The sequence below is a fragment of the Quercus suber genome, unplaced genomic scaffold, assembly GCF_002906115.3.
Source record: "Quercus suber isolate HL8 unplaced genomic scaffold, Cork oak 2.0 scaffold_714, whole genome shotgun sequence".
Lineage (NCBI taxonomy): Eukaryota > Viridiplantae > Streptophyta > Magnoliopsida > Fagales > Fagaceae > Quercus > Quercus suber.
In genome coordinates this window covers 85,358-108,845 of record NW_027070155.1, presented here as the reverse complement: position 1 = coordinate 108,845, position 23,488 = coordinate 85,358, and the positions used below count along the sequence as shown (strand labels likewise).

General features: G+C 31.6%; 1 protein-coding gene and 1 pseudogene across 1 annotated transcript; one reads left to right on the top strand and one right to left on the bottom strand.

The window, feature by feature from the left end:
• Positions 1-13,961: 13,961 nt before the first annotated feature.
• On the top strand, positions 13,962-14,659 carry LOC111996331 (protein SENESCENCE-ASSOCIATED GENE 21, mitochondrial). The gene is made up of 2 exons (XM_065766533.1): positions 13,962-14,146; positions 14,281-14,659. Exons 1-2 carry the CDS (start codon positions 14,109-14,111, stop codon positions 14,498-14,500), a joined length of 258 nt encoding a protein of 85 aa, XP_065622605.1. The 5' UTR covers positions 13,962-14,108; the 3' UTR covers positions 14,501-14,659.
• Positions 14,660-15,010: 351 nt separating this feature from the next.
• LOC112037247 (uncharacterized) lies at positions 15,011-21,823 on the bottom strand (annotated as a pseudogene).
• Positions 21,824-23,488: the final 1,665 nt, after the last annotated feature.

The window sequence follows — 23,488 nt, the reverse complement described above, 5'->3', positions numbered from 1 at the left end:
CTGAGATGAGTTGAATACCTTATCCATATCAGACGTGAAAGCCCTTATTTAACAAGCAATTTAAAGCGTAAGACAAACAGAAAACGACCTTAGATCTCGGCTCAATTTTTTTTCCCTTATGCACCTCCCCTTACATTCTTCCTTTGCAATTTCAAATTGTCTTCGGGGCTTGCCCATTTTACCAAAAAATTTCAACAAAATGCCCCATATCTGAAACTATTTAGGCCCCCTGTTTTGAAACTCGATTTTTAGACAATCGAATTATAGCAAACTGAAACATTTAAAAAAAAAAAAAAAAAAATTTGTGGAACTCAAGTAACTCGAGTTCCTTGAAAATATTCAATTGGAACTCGAGTGCCATGAACTTGAGTTCTTTGAATGGAACTCGAGTTCTAGAAATTTTTTTTTTTTTTTTATAAGTCTCAATTCACTGTAACTCGATTTTTAGAGAATCGAGTTTCAAAACAAGGCCCTAAATAATTTGAGACAGGAGGTATTTTGCTGAAAAGTTTGTGAGAAATGTGTATTTTGTCATTTTGGCCCTGTCTTTGGTGGCCTTTTGTGGGAGTCGTATTTTTTGTGTTTCTCTTTTCCGGTTTAGCATCAAGTATGTGCAGAGGGAGAGACAAGGGGGAGGAGAAGCTCAAAGGGAGCAAGAGAGTGGGCAAGATGGGGAGAGAAACGATTGTCCCCTTGAACCACGATTTGAACAAGCTAGAATGGTGGACGCCGTCATCATCTTCATCGTCACAATCAGTCCTTTCATCATTCTTTCAGTGATAGCGGTAGCACTACTACTCTGACTTACTAGAAGTACGTATGACATAATATTATGAGAACATCCAAAAATCAAATGTTTTGGTTATATATATATATATATATATATAATAAATTATAGATGATATGATCAATATAGTAATTTTACATATTAGAGACTATATTTGCGCACAGTGATTCAATATATGTTTGTATCACATACCATTAGAATTAATATTATTTTGTCATGTAACTTAAGATAGTTAATTTAATTTAAGTAAAATATATTAAAATTTCAAATGGTTCGCTTATTATTTGTATATATTTTTTATATAATTTTTAATAAAACTATGCATCGCACCTTCATAATACTAACACTATTAAAAAATAATAAAATGACATTTATATGTTTACATTGTAATTGCAATATAAAATTACATTATAGATTTTACCACTTTTTGCAAATATGTATAATATTTGTAGTAAAAAAAAATTAAAAAATAATAATAAAATTATAGAAGTAAAGTGCAGAGACTAGGTCTGAGATGAGTTGAATACCTTATCCATATCAGACGTGAAAGCCCTTATTTAACAAGCAATTTAAAGCGTAAGACAAACAGAAAACGACCTTAGATCTCGGCTCAATTTTTTTTCCCTTATGCACCTCCCCTTACATTCAAACATTCTTCCTTTGCAATTTCAAATTGTCTTCGGGGCTTGCCCATTTTACCAAAACTTTCCAACAAAAATGGCCCATATCTGAAAGTATTTAGGCCCCCTGTTTTGAAACTCGATTTTTGGACAATCGAGTTATAGCAAACTGAAACATTAAAAAAAAAAAAAAAAAATTGTGGAAAATATTCAGTTGGAACTCGAGTTCCTTGAAAATATTCAGTTGGAACTCGAGTGCCATGAACTTGAGTTCTTTGAATGGAACTTGAGTTCTAGAAAAAAAAAAATTTATAAGTCTCAATTCACTATAACTCGATTTTTAGAAAATCGAGTTTCAAAACAGAGCCCTAAATAGTTTGAGACAAGAGGTATTTTGCTGAAAAGTTCGTGAGAAATGTGTATTTTGTCATTTTGGCCCTATCTTTGGTGGCCTTTTTTGGGAGTCGTATTTTTTGCGTTTCTCTTTTCCGGTTTAGCATCAAGTATGTGCAGAGGGAGAGACAAGGGGGAGGAGAAGCTGAAAGGGAGCAAGAGAGTGGGCAAGATGGGGAGAGAAACGATTGTCCCCTTGAACCACGATTTGAACAAGCTAGAATGGTGGACACCGTCATCATCTTCATCGTCACAATCAGTCCTTTCATAATTCTTTCAGTGATAGCAGTAGCACTACTACTCTGACTTACTAGAAGTACGTAGTATTTTTGTAGTTCGTAACTATAATACTGTGAAACTTAGGTTGGGACTTGGGAGAGAGAAATTTTGTTTTCTAATTTGCTAGTGTGTTTTTGTGTTGCCGAAAAATTTATTATTGAAACAGCTGATTGGGGTGTGTCCGAAGTCCCAACAAATAATAGGTGAAAGGATACAATTTAAAAATGATATTGTTGGAGAGATAGCAACGTAAGGGAGAATCTGAATAAGTAGTTAATAATATAATTTATAGGAACACCTATTCCAAAAATTTAAAATTTTTAGTTTAAACCCAATCATGTTATATTAACTATACACTATTGTTATTATTATTCAACGTAGGAATTCGCCAGTCATACAAATATATCTAACAGATAAAATAGTAAAAGAGTAATGCTACAGTTATAAATTATTTTACAATATTTTCACAAACTATTAATGTAACCAATTTTTAATGATTCTCCTTTAGACCCATCACTACTAACCTTTTTTACTTACTAAAACTCACTTACCACATCAACAGTTTATAAACAAAATCAAAATTTCAGAATTATGAGTTAATGTAAAAGCGTTATGTTGAACATTCCATAATAAAGAGCCATTGAGAATGAGTATGTAAAAGTCATGTCTATTGGTTCAAATTAATGCAATAATTAGGAATTTATATTCCGTAATAACAAAACATTAGTCTAATTGTGAACAGAAACTTTTAGAGTAAAAGTATGATGGGCCACAACAAAATGGTCAAATTTGTATAGGGGATGGATGTAAAGAATCACAAATAGATTATTGGGCAATTTATTATGTATAATTAATGAATGTAACACGTTATACTTAATCGCTCCTTACCATTGAGTTGTTTGATGATGTATTGTCATAAGTCATGACTTATGACAATACATCAATCTGACATAAAATGAATTTTGCTCAATTAGCACTTTATGAATTTTGCTCGATTAACACTTCATTCCATCCATTCGGTCCATATATAAATTTAATGATTTTCAAGCATATATTTAATAATTAAATAAGAAAGTTAATAAAATAAAATAATAACCATGAAAATATTAAAATTTATGATTAATTTTTGAAGTAAAGTTGAATATCTTTGAAGGATTTTAATTATAATTTTTTTTATTCCTTGTAAGAGATGGATAATTTAATTAAGTAGAATAAAATTGTGATAAGTTGTTTTTATAAAAAAAAAAAAAAAAAAATGCTAAGGGGTTGGACCGCATGGTTCTTGACCGGTTCATACGGTCCAACCCCGGTTTTAGGGGTTCACGGAATTATCACATATGTCCGGTTCTTTATGCTTAAAAAACCGGTTTTTACCACGGTTCATGGTTTTCACGGTCCGACCTCCCGGTCCGGTCCGGTTCTGAGAACTATGGTTGGAGAAATTGCAACGTAAGGGAGAATCTGATTAAGTAGTTAATAATATAATTTATAGGAACACCTATCCAAAAATTTAAAATTTTTAGTTTAAACCCAATCATGTTATATTAACTATACACTATTGTTATTATTATTCAACGTAGGAATTCGCCAATCACACAAATATATCTAACAGATAAAATAGTAAAAGAGTAATGCTACAGTTATAAATTATTTTACAATATTTTCACAGACTATTAATGTGACAAATTCTTAATGATTCTCATTTAGACCCATCACTACTAACCTTTTTTACTTACTAAAACTCACTTACTACATCAACAGTTTATAAACAAAATCAACATTTCAGAATTATGAGTTAATGTAAAAGCGTTATGTTGAACATTCCATAATAAAGAGCCATTGAGAATGAGTATGTAAAAGTCATGTCTATTGGTTCAAATTAATGCAATAATTAGGAATTTATATTCCGTAATAACAAAACATTAGTCTAATTGTGAACGGAAACTTTTAGAGTAAAAGTATGATGGGCCACAACAAAATGGTCAAATTTGTATAGGGGATGGATGTAAAGAATCACAAATAGATTATTGGGCAATTTATTATGTATAATTAATGAATGTAACATGTTATACTTAATCGCTCCTTACCATTGAGTTGTTTGATGATGTATTGTCATAAGTCATGACTTATGACAATACATCACTACAAAAAAATAGGCCTATGGCCGCGGTTTCAAAACGCGGTCTTTAAGCCTCGTTTTATGAAAACGGGGCTGTAGCACATCTATAGCCGCATTTTTTAAAACGCGGCCCAAGAAAACACGGCCCAAAGGCCCCGCGTTTTGTAGTGCATCAATCTGACATAAAATGAATTTTGCTCAATTAGCACTTTATGAATTTTGCTCGATTAACACTTCATTCCATCCATTCGGTCCATATAGGTGCACTTTGGTCCATTCGATCTATTTTGGTCCATTCGGTTCATTTAATCTAATTGGTCCACTTCGGTCTACCTCAATTCATTTCAATTTCATTCAGTCCACCTAGGTTCATTTCAGTCAATTTAGGTCCGTTTTGGCCACTTTAGTTCATTCAGACCAATTCAGCCCATTCAATGAAATTCAGTCCACTTCTGTCCATTTTAGTCCAATTTGGTATGTTTCGGTCCAATTTGGTCCATTCAGTCCACTTCAATGTAAGCTAAAATGTTTTGGATCTAGTAATTCAATCTTTCTCCTATTCTATTTCTTTCTTTTTTTGTCTATTCCTCTCCTGAAAATTAAACTCACTGAATGAATTCAACCATGGACCATCCTCAGGTTTTTTCTTCCTCTTCGCAGCACGCTTTCCCATCTTTTCAACTCTATGATTTAACTCAAAGTTACTAATCTCTTCCCTTTCTTATCTTAAGCACAATTGGCTCTTACACCTTGTAATTTTTACAGCTTTCAAACTTCAATTTTATGAGCTAAGCCTGCAATGGTTGAGAAGAACATATGAACGAAACTGATTTGAACATCGATCACCAATGGGATGAAATGTGGCATGTGTTGGAGGTCAATCAAAGGTATTGAGGTTTCATTAGAGAAAGGACAATCCATATAAATTCTTAATTCTAGAAAAGGTTATAACTTTATCTATATTATTTTTCTGACTAAACAGAAACGGTATTTAGTACGATATTGAATCTTGTGTATAGAGTAGTGCTGGTCTATCTTATCATAATCATAGAGGGTTTAGATTTACCTTTTAGATCAATTGGCACTTCATTGTATTTCTAACAAAGTCATCCAAGATTTAAATTCTAATTCCTTATTGTTGTAACTATGAATAAATTTTAAAAAAAAGGTTATAAGTATTTTTTTTTTAAAAAAAAAATCAATAACGTATCATAATCGTGAAAAGCATGTGTTTGACCAATTAAACTTATTACTTTTTGTGTCTTGTTTGTATTATAAGTGGTTGATTAATTAGTGCGTAACCTAACTATCAAATGGGTGAAATGATATAATTTGATACGTTCCAGTGCTCAAAGTTAAATATGCAGCAAAATTTGAAAACGTAGAAAGTATATAAAAGCATTTCATTGTTCTTGCAATGAGCCATCTAAGAGTCATTGCTTTCGGCAAAATATGGCACCTCTTGAGGTAAGTAAATTCATGTCTCTTTGGTATATTATAACCTATTAGGAAAATTAAGTCTAATTGTAAGGGTAAAATTTGCATTGACAAGAACTTGTAGGAAGTGACACTACAAAAAAAATCGTCCTATTGCAGCATTTTTTTTCCTGGCACCTTTAAAAACTGCTGTAATTGAAAGAAAAAAAATAGTTAATTGTGACATTATATTGATCAAAATTCTTATCCTTTTAATATGTGAATTATAGTATGGTTCAAAATATGAGTGAGTACTCGCTAAGGAATTGTTGTAGCCCGAAGTGAGCCCATCTTAAACATAGCAAGAAGTACCCACTTGCTCCTAGGACTAGGATGGAGACAGATTAGAACATAGTTTTACTATCGAAGAAACAACATTACCAACTGCAGTGGTCTAACTTGTTATAAGTTTATATCCATAACTTTACTAGTACTTTAGTGTAATTTTAATAAAAACGTCCAAAATTCAAATTTCTCTATTCCAATTTTAAAACTCTCAAATTATTATTTTTTAAGAACAGATTATTAGTGTTTTATAATAATTATCTTTGATGTCTCAAAATTATTTGAAAAATGAAATTTCAAAATTTTAATTTATTAAGGCCCAATCATGAAAAAAAATGTGTTTAACCAATCAGAAGATGAATGAAAATTTATCATTTTACGTGTCTTTATTGTATTTTAACTGGTTGATTTGTACGTGACCTAATTATCAATAAGTGAAAGATATAAATTACGTTTCTATTGGTTTGATATTTCATATATGTACCCATCGAAATCTTATGTGAAAAGTGTTTTCATTAAAAAAGAGTCACATGAAAGAACGCACTTGGTTGGTTGAGTAGCAACTCATTCCATAGGAAGAGGAAAATTTAAAAGAATAAATGTGAAAGCATCTTATTGCTCTTTCCATAACAAAGGGGCCATCTAAGAGTTATTGCTCTGGAAATAAATGATACCTCTTGAACTAAGTAAAGTCATGTCTCTTTTTTGATGAACAAGTAAAGTCATGTCTCTTGGTTATGACTACAAAATTCTACTATAGTTATTTGGTATTTTATTTTTCCTATTAGCTTTTTATTTTTTATTTTTTATTTTATACAAGATAGAAATTCTATTATACCCTAATTTAAGTGTATATGTGTGTGAAAACTCTCTCTTGGAGACTTGAATCCCAACCCTTGCCCCCACACTCCACATGCGATTATACTTGTGAAGTGACCATTGTACTAAGGGTGTGCGGTAATGCCTATTAGCTTATTAAAGTCTAATTGCAAAAGTAAAATTTTCATTGGCAATATATAACTAGTAAGGATTTTTTTTTTTTTTTTAAGTATAACTAGTAAGGAAATTTTATTGACTTATCGCACATATCCTTTGCTATTAAATTTTCTTTTATTTTTCTATCTTTGGATGTCAAAAAAAAAATTCTTTTATTTTTCTTCTCCATCAAACAAATAAATTTTTTTATTAGTTTTCTATTCTTTTATTTTTTTTTTTTCATCCTTTCAACTAAACATGCATTGTAAAAAACTAAATCTAATATATATATATAAATATTCACTTTTCTACCCTCCTAATATTTTTTATCTCACTTTTCTATTCTTTCGACCAAACAAAGTCTAAATGTCATTCTATTGTATTATAAATCCCCGAACACAGTTCCCGCACCCCTCCTCTCCAATTTCTTCTAAAAAATTAAGGGGATAGGGTGTGACAAGTAGAAAGTGATGGTACTAAAAACAGAAAGGAATTTCTTCTTACCACGCTGGAATGCTAACCAATTAGTTCATTCAATCGATGTTATAAAATTATATTCCCTGGTTTATTGCCTCAATCTGAAAAAAATTTCATGCTGAAACAAAATGCAAATTATCCAAAGAAAATCAAGAGGGAAGGAAGAAAAAAAATGCTATTGACGTTATGACGCACTGACATAAAAACCCTACTATATATCAACGGTTAGCTATTTTCCCACGTGTACCAGACCTGTGTGACTTCTTCAAATCAAATGAAGCAATAAGAAAACTGCATGTCTGATGTCTCTCCCACTGCTATAATTATACACAGGAGGTCCTTTACAGGCAAAAGGTGCTCACTACACTTGAACAAACTAGAGGCAAGGAAATGATTCGGGCATAGAATGCAATGACTGTGCTTTGTAAATACACAATGAATGCAGAACTTTGAATTTTGTAACTTGAAAGCTTGGCCAATATTAATTAATTGTTCTCTGATCTGACCACTAGTCCCCACTTATATTTTGGATAAATTTCAGATGTTTTCAGCCTAGCTTTTAAGCACCAACCTTTTCATTTTAAAGTCATGTACGCTTTCGCACCCAACTTAGCTTGTACTGAGGTTATATAAATGACTCCTGAAATTATTGTAAAGGTATTGGGTTCCGTTACTTACGTCCTCTCTTCAAAGCTTAATGCTCAAACCAACCGAAAGTTCATCGCCTTCTAGTCTAAACAAATTTCAGGGTATAAACCCTTAAGGGTTTATACCCTGAAATTTGCATAACAAGAACTCCAACAACTACTTGATACCCAGCCTGGCTTTCTTTCCAAAGGATGGGGTTTATCCTAAAGGAACTTAATATAATTTTCATCATTACATATTAGAAATAAAATTAAAAGATTTCCAATTCTCTAACAAATTTTCCCATGCATAAATTCTCTTTTCTCTTAGTGCCTGTTACTGCTTGACCTGATTCTCCTACTTTTGTTGCTTTGTGGCCATACATGAACGTGGAATGGAAGTATAGAACTTTTTTGGTGCATGTCAATGTTAAATGGCATTCTCTAATGAACAAGGATAGTCGAATAGAACAATTGGTTTTTTTTTTTTCTCGCAAATATTCTTTGCTTGAACTTGAGGATCCATGATGGGTGGACAATAACATTTTGATTATATATAATTTGAGCTAAATTTCCATAGTACCATAGAAACAACCCAAACAAGATAAGAACTGTCTGGAGTATTTAACAACAGAAGCTACGTTGAGGATTCTCATTTCCTGAATCAATCATCTATGCTGCCATTTCCCTTGAGAATCAGTGACTTTTGCTATTTGCCTTAAGAATAATTAGCCAGCAAATATCATATACTATTCTTCCACTATATAGAACTTATGGGAATGTGTTTGGATCATGTTTTCTGATTTTATTTTCCTTTGTAACTCAATAGTCTTAGAAACACAAACCATTATACAAGAGAATATCAAGGGAGAGAATTTGAAGAAAAATCAGATTAACTAATTTCCTTAGCAATTAGCACTTTTAGTTTCATTAAGAGTCCAGGCTTCACTTTTTATTATCAGGCTCCAATTAGATATATCATATATGGTACAACTAGCATATATAAGCAAAAAGAAGAAATTAAGTCAAAGTGGTATGGACTTGCCATATACAGAACAAGAATAAGCGAGTTGACAGAAATCACACTACAAGAACTCGCTGGAAGTAACTATTTCTGCCAACTTTAAATACTTACCGTGAGTCCTATTCCCAATATATACAGCCAATGACAGTCACATTTATACTACTTATAAACTTATTCAATGTAGAGTTTGAATTCTATTGGGTCTTGGTGTAAAACTTTTGGATTTCACTCTCAATACCAACATGTCTTGAATCCCTTGTTATTTTTGGATTTTCCAATGTGCATTAGGCTCTTAAATAATTGGTGGTTTCTTTGATCACCGACACTTGAATTGTTGATTCTTGAACAAGTTGGACAAGAATTTCAAATGATGTGTCCATAGGGGATTTCATTGGTGCTTCATTGATCAGTATTCCAAAATAATCTTGTAGGGCATACATGAACTCCACTCAATTAGTGCATAATCACGATGCATTTGCGATTTGAAACCATTCTTATGCTTTTCCTTAATTTCAAGGAGCAACAATGAAAATCATGTGGTGTTATAAGGTGTAGTAGAGAACAAAGAATTCATGACCTTGAGAATCCATGAAAAATGATCTTTACCTTTGAATCTTGATCGTCTAAAATGACAGTTTAGTCAAGTTGAAGAGCCAAGCCACTTGAACATAAGAGGGGAACGACATTTAAGAGTTCATTGTTCTTCTCATTATGCCATCAATGTACATTAAAAAAAAAAAAAAAAAAAAAAAAAAAAAAAAAAAAAAAAAAAAAAAAAAAAAAGCTAAGAATGAGATAATCTCATAACTATTTAATCCTTTAAAAAAAAAAAGGAATGAACTCTTATCTAAGTACAATTTAAAAATAAAAGCAAAGCTGAATACAATTTGAAATAATGTAAATTTTAATCCACTAACTAGATAATAATTTAAATTTTAAACTTCATCAATTTGAACCGATAAGCTCAGCGCCGGCCAGGTCATAAAAAATTTAATTTTCCCGGGTGCAAAAGAGGTGAATTGCCTATAGATTAGTACTCTCGATGTAATTTATGGTTTGATTTCTGAAACTTGACTCCCTTGTGCTTAAATTCATTGGCTAGTTTAGTTAAATTTAACAAAATTTAATGATGTAGCTAGAGCCAATAGTAATGTAGAACTTCACATAAAACAATTTCTCTAACCCACCATAAACATTTGTCATAAACATTTTTAACACGCAACATTGGTTGTAATCATCTATTAATTTAGGTGGTAAGTAATATCTTTAAAAAAAAAATGTTCCTCTAAAATTTTTGTTTGTGTGTGTTTTTACTATTTAAATTTGATATGTCAAAAGTGGTTTCACAACTTCCCTTTCTTTGGATGAATTTTTGTTTTTCATCAAGGGTCTATTTGGAATTTTGGATACCACTTATTTTACTGAAACTAAAAATTTATTGCTGAAAGTACTGTAGATAAAGATAAAAGTTAGTTGAAATAGTACAGTACTGAAACTCATGAATAGTACCAAAAAGTACAGTTGAACTTATGAATAGTAGTAAAAATAAACTAAATAATAAAATAATTTATAATTTTCATCCAAATCTAAACACACACCAAGTCAAGCAACTTATCCTTTCACCCTCATAGTGGCGTCTGCCATAAAGTGCTCTCTATATATGTAGTATATACAAAAACAAAAAATCTCACTTTTTATATTATCCTCTAGTGTGTGATTTCTTGATTCTTTGTAGGAAGCATTTGAAATCTTAATACAATAATACAACATTACATTATTTAAGAATGTGATGAAATTAAGGTGATATAATATATTTTGTAATTTTAGATTATAGTAATGTTAGAAAAAATAAAATAAACAAAAACTTTAATATCATATTATCGTAATGTACATCATATCAAGGACACATCACAACGAACCAAATGTCCCATATTATTATTTTTAGCTGCTCAAATAGTTTGGCATATATATACTATATAGTATATACTTATAGCTTGTATACTTCCAACCGTGTTCCTAAACTTTTGTAAAATCCCCTTTATTTTTTATTAATGAAAATATCATTACATATTAAAATAATAATGAAGAAAAAAGAATCCCCTTTCTCTAAAATTTTCCGATGCATATATTATATTCCCTTTTCTCTCATAGTGTCTAGAAATACTGCGTGACCTAATTTTCCCACTTTTGTTGTTTTGTGGTCTTACATGAACGTGTCTTGGAAGGAAGTATTGAACTTTTTTGGTGCATGTCGATGTTACATAGCATTTTCTATTGTACAAGGATAATCGAATAAACAAGCTTTTCTTTTTCTCTTCTTCTTTTTCCCGGAAAAGATGCTTTGCTTGAACCTGAGGAGGGACATAATTTGTGGATAACAACATTTATTTTTATTACAATTTGAGCTAAATTTCCATGATACCATAGAAACAACCCAAACAAGATATATAACAATTGCCTGGAGTATTTAACAACAGAAGCTACGCTGAAGATTCTCATTTCCTCAATCAATCATCTGCGTTGGCTTTTCCCTTGAGAATCGGTGGCTTTTGCTATTTGCATTAGGAATAATTGGCCAGAAATTATCAAATATTCTTGCCACTATATAGAAATAATAGGTATGTGTTTGGATCATGTTTTGTGATTTTTTTTTTTTTTCAAAAAAAATAAAAATTACACTAATCCTAGAAACACATAACCATTATACAAAAGAATATCAAGGGAGATAATTTGAAGAAAAATCATATTAACTTATTTCCTTAGCACTTAGCACATATAGCACATTTAGCTTCATTGAGAGTATAGGCTCCAATTAGATACAAGACAAAGTTTAGTAACAAACTTGGTTGTGGCTATATCTCTGATTAAAAAAAAATTTAATATGACTATATATTTTGAAAATCTAACTATTAGATTTGCATGTATTTTATGTTCTTAGCACGCGTGTCATTTTTTTTTTTATCAATTGATTGTTATTTATTATTTGCTCCATAATCTTATTTTTTATACATAATTTTATATTATAAAAACTTGAAATAAAAACATTTTATTGATGATGTAATTATTGCTTTATGATTTTTTGAAAATTTTGTAAGTATAGAAGATATAAGATTAAAATATAATCTAACGGTAGAATTTGTCAAAACTCATATATAAGAAAAATATATTAAGTAGAATTGTAGCCATTAGCTACAAAATAGTTTGTAACCTAACTTTGTCCTAAGATATATCATACAAGATATATTGTATAGGACAAAATTTGGCTACAAACTTCGTTATAGCCAATTCCTACAAATTCCACTAACAAAATTAACATAGTTATATATTTTGAAAATCTAATCATTGAATTATATGGTATTTATCTTCTTTACGTGTATGTAAAATTTCGTGTCAATCAGATGTTATTTACTATTTGATGAATAATCTTATTTTTTATACATAATTTTAGATTACAAAAAAACTTAAAAATTAAACGTTTAATTGGTGTCATAGCTATTGATATTTAATTTTCTAAAAATTTTGCAAACATGAAGAATATAAGAAGAAAATATAATTCAATGATGGATTTGTGAAAATAAACATCCAATAAAAAATAAAAATAAAAACATTTTGCGGAGTTGTAACCGTTAGGTACAAACTAGTTTGTAGCCAAACTTTATCTGATCATGTATATGTATGATACAACTAGCAAATAAGAAATAGAAGAAATTAAATAAATTGGTATAAACTTACTTCCCTTACATAGAACAAGAATAAGTGAGTTGAGAAATCACACTACAAAAACTTTGCTGGAAGAAACTAATTTTGCATACTTATGGTAAGTTCTATTCCCAGCATATACAGCCAATGATAGTCACATTCATACTACTTTTAAACTTATTGCATGTATAGTTGTATGCATGTATAGACTTGCCCTTTTTAGCTATACTCACTTGTTTTGGCCTTAAAAAAAATAGTCTTTTAGTTGTAACTTGTAAAAGGTTTCTGTATATATCAAACATATGTAAATTTGCTGATCCAATATGCATGTGAGTAGAGAGATGAAATTTAGCTTAAATAAAATGAGTTAATTTAACTTGAATTTGCCATGCACCATTCCACCAACCAGGGAATAAATCCTTTTATGGCTTTAATAAGAAGGATTAGCATTGTGTCTTATTACGTACGGAGAAATCAAAATCATGGAAAGGTTAGAAATTCTCTATCTTTCAAAAGACAAAAAGAATGGTTCACTTCGTCATTCACTTAATTGTCATATATGTAAAAAATGTTTTTCGGCCTTAGATAAGTAACATCGAAAAATTGAAACCATTTCTCTAAATGAAACCTACATTAACCTATGAAAGTCCACCGCATCTTTATTTATTATTATTTTTTAAATTAATTTGGAACTAAGACTTATTTGTTGTTATTTAATTCTAACAAGTGATACGATTCTGAACGTGTTTTATTCGATTTTCAACACCCATCCCACCTTGATAATCCCAATTTATATAAGCTAGATTATTCATCCTTTAGATGTAATACTGTATTTGCCAGTGGATTTTCTAAGTGCGGATAATTGGTTTCCATATTTTTTTTTTTTAATTGTTTAATTGGTCACCAAGAAATTCTGGTTATTAAAGGGGAAAAAACAGAAGGCATAAATCTATGATTTTGTGTTTAATTGGCCACCAAGAAATCCTAGTTGTTAAAGGGAAAAAATAATAATAATAATAATAAATCCTAATTCTAGATAAAAATAAATAGATAAATAAATAAGGAAATCCACTTGATTTATTAGCGCCCCTGGCGCTTTAAATACGTTATCGGTTATCCAATTCAAAAACCAAAACAATTACTTATCCCTTTAAAACAAGGAATCAAAGGGATTCTCCTACTTTTTAAGTTACAACTAAGACCGCCACTCTATTTTTCCTATATAAATAATCCCTTCCTCCTTCAAACTCTTCACGTACATCCCTATCTTTTATATATCTCTATATATTTGAAATCCTTATTATTCCTCTATTAATCATCTACATCTTCATTCTTTCTTCAAGTGATCATGGCTAGGGTTCCCATCGACAACCTTCTCCTTCTAAGGTTTGTGCCTGTTTTTTTCTCTTATACATTTAATTTTCAATCATCATATTCATGGGCCATCTTCTTCTTTTGTGTTCTGGTACCATATAAGGGTTCCTTGTTCCTGATATGAATTTTTTTTTTGGTTACTATAGGAGGGCATACTCGGTGGCAGTGGAGAATGCAAGGGTGCAGCCGGTAATGACAGTGGTGAAGAAGGCTGCCGAATCTGGCGGCACTGTGGCTGAAGAGCAGAAAGAGATCTTTTGGATGAGAGATCCGAAGAGTGGCAACTGGATTCCGGAGAGTCACTTTGGTGAGATTGATGTTGCAGAGCTAAGGGAGAAGCTTCTTCCCAAGAAGGAGAAACATTGAAGAAGAAGAATTTTGATTCGACGACTTCACTGGACTAGGAGGAGGAATATTACGTTTTTGTTTCCAATGTTACGTGCTTTTAATCTAGTAAAACATGTTTTAGGTTTTTGTTCCATCTTGTCCTTTAATAGTCCATTAAATAAAAGTAGCTTTGTTGTTCTTGGTGTCCAAGTTGATTTGGTGTGCAGTATTTTCGAATTATTATACTCTAAACAATATTTTTCTATGGGAATTATACTCAACAATATTGAATATACCGAGTTGATCTTGTTGTATACACAGTGTGGATATACTTTAACCTCAAAAAAACAAAACAAAACAAAAACAAAAAAAAAAAAACAAAACAAAACAAATTTCCATAGTGCAAAGGTTACCAATGGGCAATCAGGGATACAGTTCTCTACATGGGAGAAGTTGGATATACCTATCTCTCTCCGTGGATAACTCGGATTCAAATATTCCCACCCTACAAGGGAAAAAGAAAACTCCTACTCCTAGTACCCCCAACCGTGATAGAAAGAAATCGATTAAAGAATTTGATAAAACCTTAGACTGAAAGAAATAAGAAAATCCAAAAGAAGAGTTAGAATTGCAATTGCAAAAGTCCAGATAACCTTGTAGCTTTCGGCAGCCACATAAACTGGTTTGTTCATGCTGTGTGCTACCAATGCAATTTGGTATGTCCCCATCATGTTAATAATACCTCCACTTTCCACCACTCCATCTGCCCCAACAAATACCATATCAACCTCATCCATAGTATATGCCACTGCAGAGTCAATCAGGAGTTTCACAGGAACATCAAGCTTGGCCAATCATTAGATAATCGTAAACCCGTTCTGTCTGGTCTTCCCTCTGCATTTTACAGCAGAAAATTTAAATTCGGTGATAGAAATTGCCTTTGAAATAAGAGATACAGACACTGCCCACTTGTTCATTAAAGAAATTATCATCAAGACACAAAATGCAAACATAAGGACTATAACCCAACATAATATAAGAGTGTTTATGGAGTAAGCACCATACCCATGCTGAGTCATGGGTCAATAATGTAAGGAAATCATATTCCACTTTCAAAGTGACTCATGCTTTTGATGAAATCAAACATCAAGAAAATAATGTGATTTATTGCAATATAGAGAATCTTGAAGGTGCAGAAAGAAGTAAAGGGCCAGATACCCCATTAAAAAGTTGCCAAATGGCTAGTTTCTCACATTAAAAATGGTACCAGTTTTGATTTAATCCTATTCATAACGAAGACAAAAGAACACTAATTTTGATTTAATTCCATCAAGAGACAGTCCAATGCAAACATAGCGCGTTAACAGTTAAAAAAAAAAAAAAAAACAAAACAACTGTGCAGAAAACTCGAAAGAGTTTCTTATTCTGAGCTCCGTCTTCAGCACTTCCAGGACAACTCTGGAAAAGCCATGCACCAAAATTGTACAACCGTCAAATATAAAATCTTGACTAAGCATGGCAATGATCCTGCGTGCCTACAATATGAGACAACTAATTGAGCTAATGGCGCTAATATTATATCATTGCTAATAAAATTTTCATTAAGGAGTTATAGATTGTAATTGGTTTGCATACCTTACAGGAAATCTCTCCAAACTTCTCTGCACGTTCAATCAAGCGAGACCTAGCTGAATTGAAGTCCTCATATCCTAACGCTGAAGTTCTAGTTACATAACGCATGAATAGATCACAGCCTGCTGTCAAGGAGATGGAGGTCTTGCCCCATGACTGGTAAGCACATAACGGATAAACATATCAATTAGAAAATCTGTTGAGACTCGAAACTTAAACCTCATGCCAACTTGTTTTTCTAACAATTTCAAGTTATAAAAAGGGTTGGCAATGCAATCTAAATATAAGTGAACATGGTTAGTGGGATCATCAACATAACTCATCCATGACACTATTTTCTCTCCTATACTTTCTCAACTTTTGCAATGTTCATTCATGGCCATCACTGCTATTATAAAGAACACTCTTACAAACATCAAATTCAGCCTCTTCACAATTACAAGTGCACCAATTAAATCTAATATCCTTGTATACACTGTTTATAATAAACTAAAGCAACCCAACTGCGATAAAATATCAAACTTCATATGAACTTGACAATTTAAATATTTTAGCCCACATAGAAAAATTCCAAGGAAACAAACAGAGCATAAAGCTAAGAAAGAGAAGCAGAAGAATTTTACTTTGAGAGAATCGGAGGCCTTCTTGAGCTCGATTTCGAGCTCCATCATAGTGGTAGCCTCACTAGCTCTAATCACGGCGGCCAAGGCGCGAATAGCAGCGACGGCCTCCGCGAGATCGGGCTGTTTCCGCCAGTTATTGAACTCGTTAATGACGCAGAAGCTTTCCCGGAAGCCGAGGGAGAAGCGAGGAGCTGGGTTTGGGGCGCCGGGAGTCGTCGGGATGGTGGCAACGGCGGCCTGGGCCTGGGCGAGCCAGTCGCTGGTGACGACGGCGGTGTGGGCGGCTCTGGTCTGGTAGTAGGCGGAGATTTTGGGATTGGGGATAGGATTGAAGGGATCGGCGGCGGCCATGAAGGAGGAGTAGGTTTGGGGAGGGGAAAGTGTTGAGAGAGTATCGGGTTCTTTGGAGATGAAGCGATGTCGTTTGGTGGGTCCTCTTGGTGTCGATGGTCCAGAATGAACGAGGCTGATTCTCCACACTAATAATACAATACTACGTGTGTATGTGTTTTATGAGAGAGAGAAAGAGAGAATAATGGAAAGAAAGCAATAAAAACCGAATTTGCCGGGGACTGTGTGTTTATATGTGTGAGAGATTCCGGTGGGTTTGATTATTAGTACATGAAGTTTTTTTTTTTTTTTTTTTTTTACTTTTTTTATAATATTTTGATAGATCTTGACTTGGAGATTATATTAAGACCAAAATATATCATAATCATGTATTTGCAATCCCACTAGGCTACTACTACTATTACCAAAGAAACTATAATTTTTTGACCATATTGCTGGGCAAAAAGGTAAACTACGCTGGATTTGGATTCAAGTGTTTAGGGACAATGTTTTTTACGTTTTTTTTTATANACAATGTTTTTTACATTTTTTTTTATACAATTTTGGGATTATATTAAGACCAAAATATATCATGGATTTGCACTCCCACTACTAGTACTTCTATTATTATAGTTTTACCAAAGAAGCTATAATTGTTTTGACCATATTACTAGGACAAAAAGGTAAACTATGCCAGATTTGGACTTTTCAAGTTTGGGAAAAAAAAATTAAGTAATTCAATAGTAGAAAGAGAAGATATTTGAATTATGTATAACTTGCCACACTTTCTCTTAAAAGTTACCACAATTTTTGAGTGGAATTGTGATGTGTCTTTGTATTAGAACCTATTTCCCTCTCTCTTGTGTGTGTGTGTGTGTTTGTTTCTCAAAAAGAAAAATGAATTATATACTCGATGAACTAAATGATGAATCGGGACACTTTTCTTGTATGTATTATTTTATGTATATGATAAACTTTTCTTTCAAATTTGTATTAAATTTTTTGCTATTCATGTGTAGTTAGTAGTTAGTACTTACTGCATGGCTCATTATCTTTTATGTTTGAATAAAAAGAGTCTTAAGTTTATTATATCACCAAAAAAAAAAATTTTAAATAATTGTTGGAATTAGAGATGTTCATCACTTGAGTGAATTTAGATTGAGGAAGGAGGATCAATCTGCCTACCAACATGTGTCTTATCAGGTTTGAAATTGCACAATATATCAAACATACTAATAGAAAAGGATTAGCTTATCAATTGATTTTTTTTTTTTTGACTTAGAGTTTGCAACCATCAATTTCAAGACTTTAAAAGACCTAAACAAATAATTTAGCAATCACTCACAACTCACAAAACAATGGCATGATGAAGCAACAAAATGAGGAAAACTCAAACAAATACTTTAATGACAGTTCACAACAATAATTTGGCTCGATGGCGATAACTAGGTCAAAAATAATAGATTTTTTGGTGACAAGTCTAAATTTATAGATGGTCATGAAATTTAGGGTATATTTAACACTATTTTTATTAAATAGATTTTTGAAACTAGCCATGGCCTTTCAAGTCAAATTGAGCCAATCAACACGTTTCATGTTTTTTTTTTTCCATCTTGTCTTTTAACAGTCCCCTAAATAATTTGTTGTTCTTAAGGTCCATTTGGATACCACTTATTTTGCTGAAAACTAAAAACTAAAAACACTGTAGCAAAATCATTTTTAAATGTGTGAATAGTGCTGTGGAACCTATTTTTAATGAAAAAGTTAATAAAAAAAAAAGAGGTTTGTAATCCAATGAACAATGCGCGAGACCCACTAGTGTGACATAAAGTCACATAAACACACTTCTCCCAAAAAAAAAAAAAAAGTTGCAACGCAAACACAAGACGCAAGATGCAAGATGCAAGACGCAGACATAATCCAAATGCGTAATTAGTGTCCAAGTTTATTAGGTGTGCAATATTTTGTTATTTTAAAACTTAACAATATTGTATACCTTAATTGCTTTTGACATACTAGTAGTGGCTCCTACTACCCAATTGTGTAGGATGATTTTGGGCCAACCCTAGAAGTCAATAATTATAAAAGAATAGTTGCATAGAATTTATATGGTAATAAAACATCATTCTTTTTTCTACTGTAACTCAACAAATTAGAAAATAACTCAATTCAAACGTACAATATTTTAACAATAGTGGAAGTTTTTGAAAATGGTTCATAGGTATGATGAAAATATACTTTTTTAATGAGAGTAAATGTGCTAATTTTCTATATGTTGATGCCTTAGAATTTTCATAGTTGAAGACTTACTTTTCACCATTCTATTTTTGTTTTTAGCAGCCCTAGACTATGGAAAATTATTTTATAGTTCTAGATTATACTCCTCTATTCACACTGTTTTGTTAATGATAATTAAAAAAATTTATGTTAATAGTAAACATATAGATAAAAAGTAATAAAAACTTGCTAATTAATTTTGTTATGAAATTATTGTGTACATTTTAAAAAAAAACATGACCTTATTTTAATTACCTTTTTCTGTCTTTACTATCATTGCCAACAATTTGAGAAAAAACCGTTCACTACACCATTTTTGTGTGAGCTGACCAGAGAACATCCTAGAGTGACATGTGGTCTGTCACCATTACCCTGCTAATATTTGTCTTTCACGTCCTATAAAAATATCACCACTAGTTCTAGTACAGCTACATAGCCTACACTACACTACTAACTGACCTTCACACTCACACGTTTCATGTTTCATGTTTGTGTTCCATCTTATCTTTTACAAATCCTTTAAATAAATTTAGCTTTGTTGTTCTTACTGTCCAAGTTTATTAGGTGTGCAATATTTTCTTATTATTAAACTTAACAATATTGTATATCTTAATTGCTCTTGACATAAAGGTAGTGTCGATATTCTTTTAGCTCCATAATTTTTCCCTAGTATGAAGGAGATGAGTTGCCTATAATTTAATCACATAAACTCCTAGTACCCAATTGTGGAGAATGATTTTGAGCCAACCCTAAAAGTCAATAATTAAAAATAAATAAATAAAAATTTAAAAAATAGTTACATAGAATTTATATTGTATTAAAACCTCTCTTTTTTTCTAGTGTAACTCAACAAATTAGAAAATAAGTCAATCCAAACGTACAATAATTTAGCAATCATGGAAGCTTTTTGAGAATGGTTCATAAGTATGATGAAAATAGACTTTTTTTTTTTTTTTTTTAACGAGAGAAAAATGGGCTAAATTTTTATACATTTGATGCCTTAGAATTTTCATAGTTGAAGACTTTATTTTTCACCATTCTATATTGTTTTTTTGCATTTTTTGAACTTATTATTTTACATTTTACTTTTCTATGAAAGATAATTGACGGTTTCCGGTAATGTCTTGATATGTCTGAATTTTCTAATTTTTTTTTTCTTTGTATATGTCTTGGGAGCCGCTAGGTCTACCACATCCTTGAAAGATATTAGCATAAAAACTATTTACTTGAAATTCATGAGTCAGCTTGTTTTGCACCTACGCATTGATATTTGTTTCTATCACAATTTTACAAGGAATCTGAGATTAGGGATGGGATCAGGGGATAAAGTAAGGCAAGGGAAGTTTAGAAAATTGCGCAAATATGAAATATGTGGTTACATGCTTACTGCTTTTTGTTGAAATCTATTATCCTTTCTCTTTAATGTGGCCAGATCCTCTTAATGTGAGTTCATATAATGTATCAATTGCTCATATCTGTATGAAATGCTTAAAGTCACATCCATAGGAATGGATTTGGGAATGCTTTATGGTGGCTATATCTTTGTTTTAGTGTCAACCAATGTTCTTTTTCTTTTTTCTTTTTTCTAAATATGTTTTTGGTTTAGTCTTTGGTGAGAACTATGCTGTGAAATTTCATAAATTTTTACTATTCTGAAGAAAAAAAATGTGAAACAAAAAAAACTAAAAGTAAACCAAAATTACACTAAAATATATATATATATATATATATATATATGCGTAATGTCCACTCTCCCTTCCTAAGCTTGTTTTTAACCTTAAAAAAAAAATTATGTTAGATTGTTAAATTAATAGAAATATTAAATTATATTATTGAGACTTGAAAGAGTTGAAATTGATTAAATAATTATTACTTTTCAGTTAAGAATAGGAGTGGCCATTTGTGTTCGCAAGTTGAGTTCGTGTCTTGTCAAGCCATGAAGATTTTTTATTTTTTATTTTTTTTGTAATACAACTTTGAGATTATATTAAGATCAAAATATATCATGTATTTGCACTCCCACTACTAGTACTACTATTATTACAGTATTACCAAAGAAGCTATAATTGTTTTGACCATATTGCTAGGACAAAAAGGTAAACTATGCCGGATTTGGACTTTTTCAAGTGTTTTGGGACAATTTTTTTTTTAAGTAATTCAATGGTTAAAGAGAAGATATTTGTTCTTTTAAAAAAAAAGATTTTTTTTTAATAAACAATAATACTTATTAGAACATGCACAAAAACAGTAATACTAGTGTTTTAAACGGTTTATAATATATTATATAATCAGAGTATAAAGTCTAACCTTTGCAGTTATAGACTAGGTTATAAACAAGAGAGAAAATATTTGAATTATGTACTAGATGAGCTAAATGATGTATCAGGACACCTTTCTTGTAGGTGTTATTTGCTATATATGATAAACTTTTCATTCAATTTTGTATTAAGTTTTTCGCTATTCATGTGTAGTTACCAGTACCAGTAACTGCATGGCTCATTATCTTTTACATAAATTAAAAGAGTCTTAAGTTTATTATATTACCCTAAAATAAAGCAAATAATTGGGAATTAGAGATTTTCATCACTTCAGTCAATTTAGATTAAGGAAGGAGGATCAATCCACAACCAAAGATACTAATAAATAAGGATTAGCTTGTCAGGTTTGAAGTCCCACTCCTCTTTTCTTTGCACCCCAGAGGTAATAAATGCGCACTAAAGACCCTCTAGGCTTAGCACAACATTTCACCCTCATATTGTTTTTTTTTTTTTTTTTTTGTCTTTATTTGTCATTGCCAATTTTTGGGAGTACTATACCAACAATGCCCAGAGTGGCACATGTTATGTCTCTTCACGTCCTTATTTCAGCTTTGGCTCTATATATGGCCTCCACTACACTCATACACTCACACTCTTACACTCTCTGACTCTCATTCTCTTGCTCCCTCTCTCTCCTATTGGTCTATTTTTTTTTTCAAAACCTTCACCCTCACCATGACCAGCCTAGGAAGGATGCCAGAGCTCAAAATATCTTGAACAAAAACGAAGGTATTATAAATCATATTCTTCTTCTTCTCTTCTTTATCATCTTTTTTTTTTTTTTTTTTTGGTTGGGTTTTTACTCAGTTTTGTTTTTTCTTTTTAAAACAAGTTGGCACTTCACAGAGTGCAAGATGAAGTTGAAAAAATTTCTTTATGGAAATAAATATCAAACTCATGGTATTTTTTTTTAATTTCTTGTTTTCTTTTTCGTTCCTATTACTAATTTTTTTCGTTCTACTTTATTTCTTTTTTGTATAGAGTGTCTTGCAAAAAGTATAGAAAAAAATGGTCAAAAAATTCTTATTTGGAAAGAAATATATGGGAAAAGTTCAAGGGACTGACATTTCTTCTAGGGTGGAGAAGGTGGATGCTGGTTCGAGAGATCATCAAGAAGATGCAAAGAAGAAAAAGGGTAAACTAGTGAATCACTTCTTTTTTGTAGTTGTTGTTTTGGCTTTGTTTGGAAACGTTTTGGTGGTATATATGCAATGTGTACTGGTTTTTTTTTGTAGGCGCAGGGGCCATGCCATTACTTTCCAACGTCATGGTTGTTGAAGGTGTTGCCGAGATAGGCTTAAAAGGAGTCGGGAAGATTGTGAATGTCTGTGATAAGAGTCTAACAGCTGGCACTGCAGAGATTAGTAGCTCAATGCTTGGCTTGGATGGCATTGAGACAATGGAAAACGTGAAACAAATTTTATCGAAAGTGCAAAAGCTAGAGGGCAAGATGGATGCCAGATTTCAGAGAATGGACCACAAAATAGAGGAGGAGTATAGAAGATTGGAGCTTTTGATCAAAAGCAGATGTGGAGGAGTAATTATTCAATTTGTAATTATTATAGGTCAATCATTTTTTTTTTTTTTAGTATTAGTAGTTAATTATGTTTATTAGTATTTTTGGTTCTTCCATTTGTTGTCTAGTTTTGGTTTTTCTTTTCCTGCTATCAACTCTAATGTTGATTTTGCCCTCAAATTGCTGTTGATTGTTTTTTTTTTTTTTTTTGTCTTTATTTGTCATAGCCAATTTTTGGGAGTACTATACCAACAATGCCCAGAGTGACACGTGTTATGTCTCTTCACGTCCTTATTTCTTATCAGCTCTGGCTCTATATATGGCCTCCACT

What these genes read in the sequence shown, in the direction of transcription:
- LOC111996331 (XM_065766533.1), top strand. Translation starts at nt 14,109, where the DNA reads ATGGCTAGGGTTCCCATCGACAACCTTCTCCTTCTAAG. An exon ending in GACAACCTTCTCCTTCTAAG is followed by an intron (nt 14,147 to 14,280) that starts GTTTGTGCCTGT and finishes TGGTTACTATAG; the next exon opens with GAGGGCATACTCGGTGGCAG.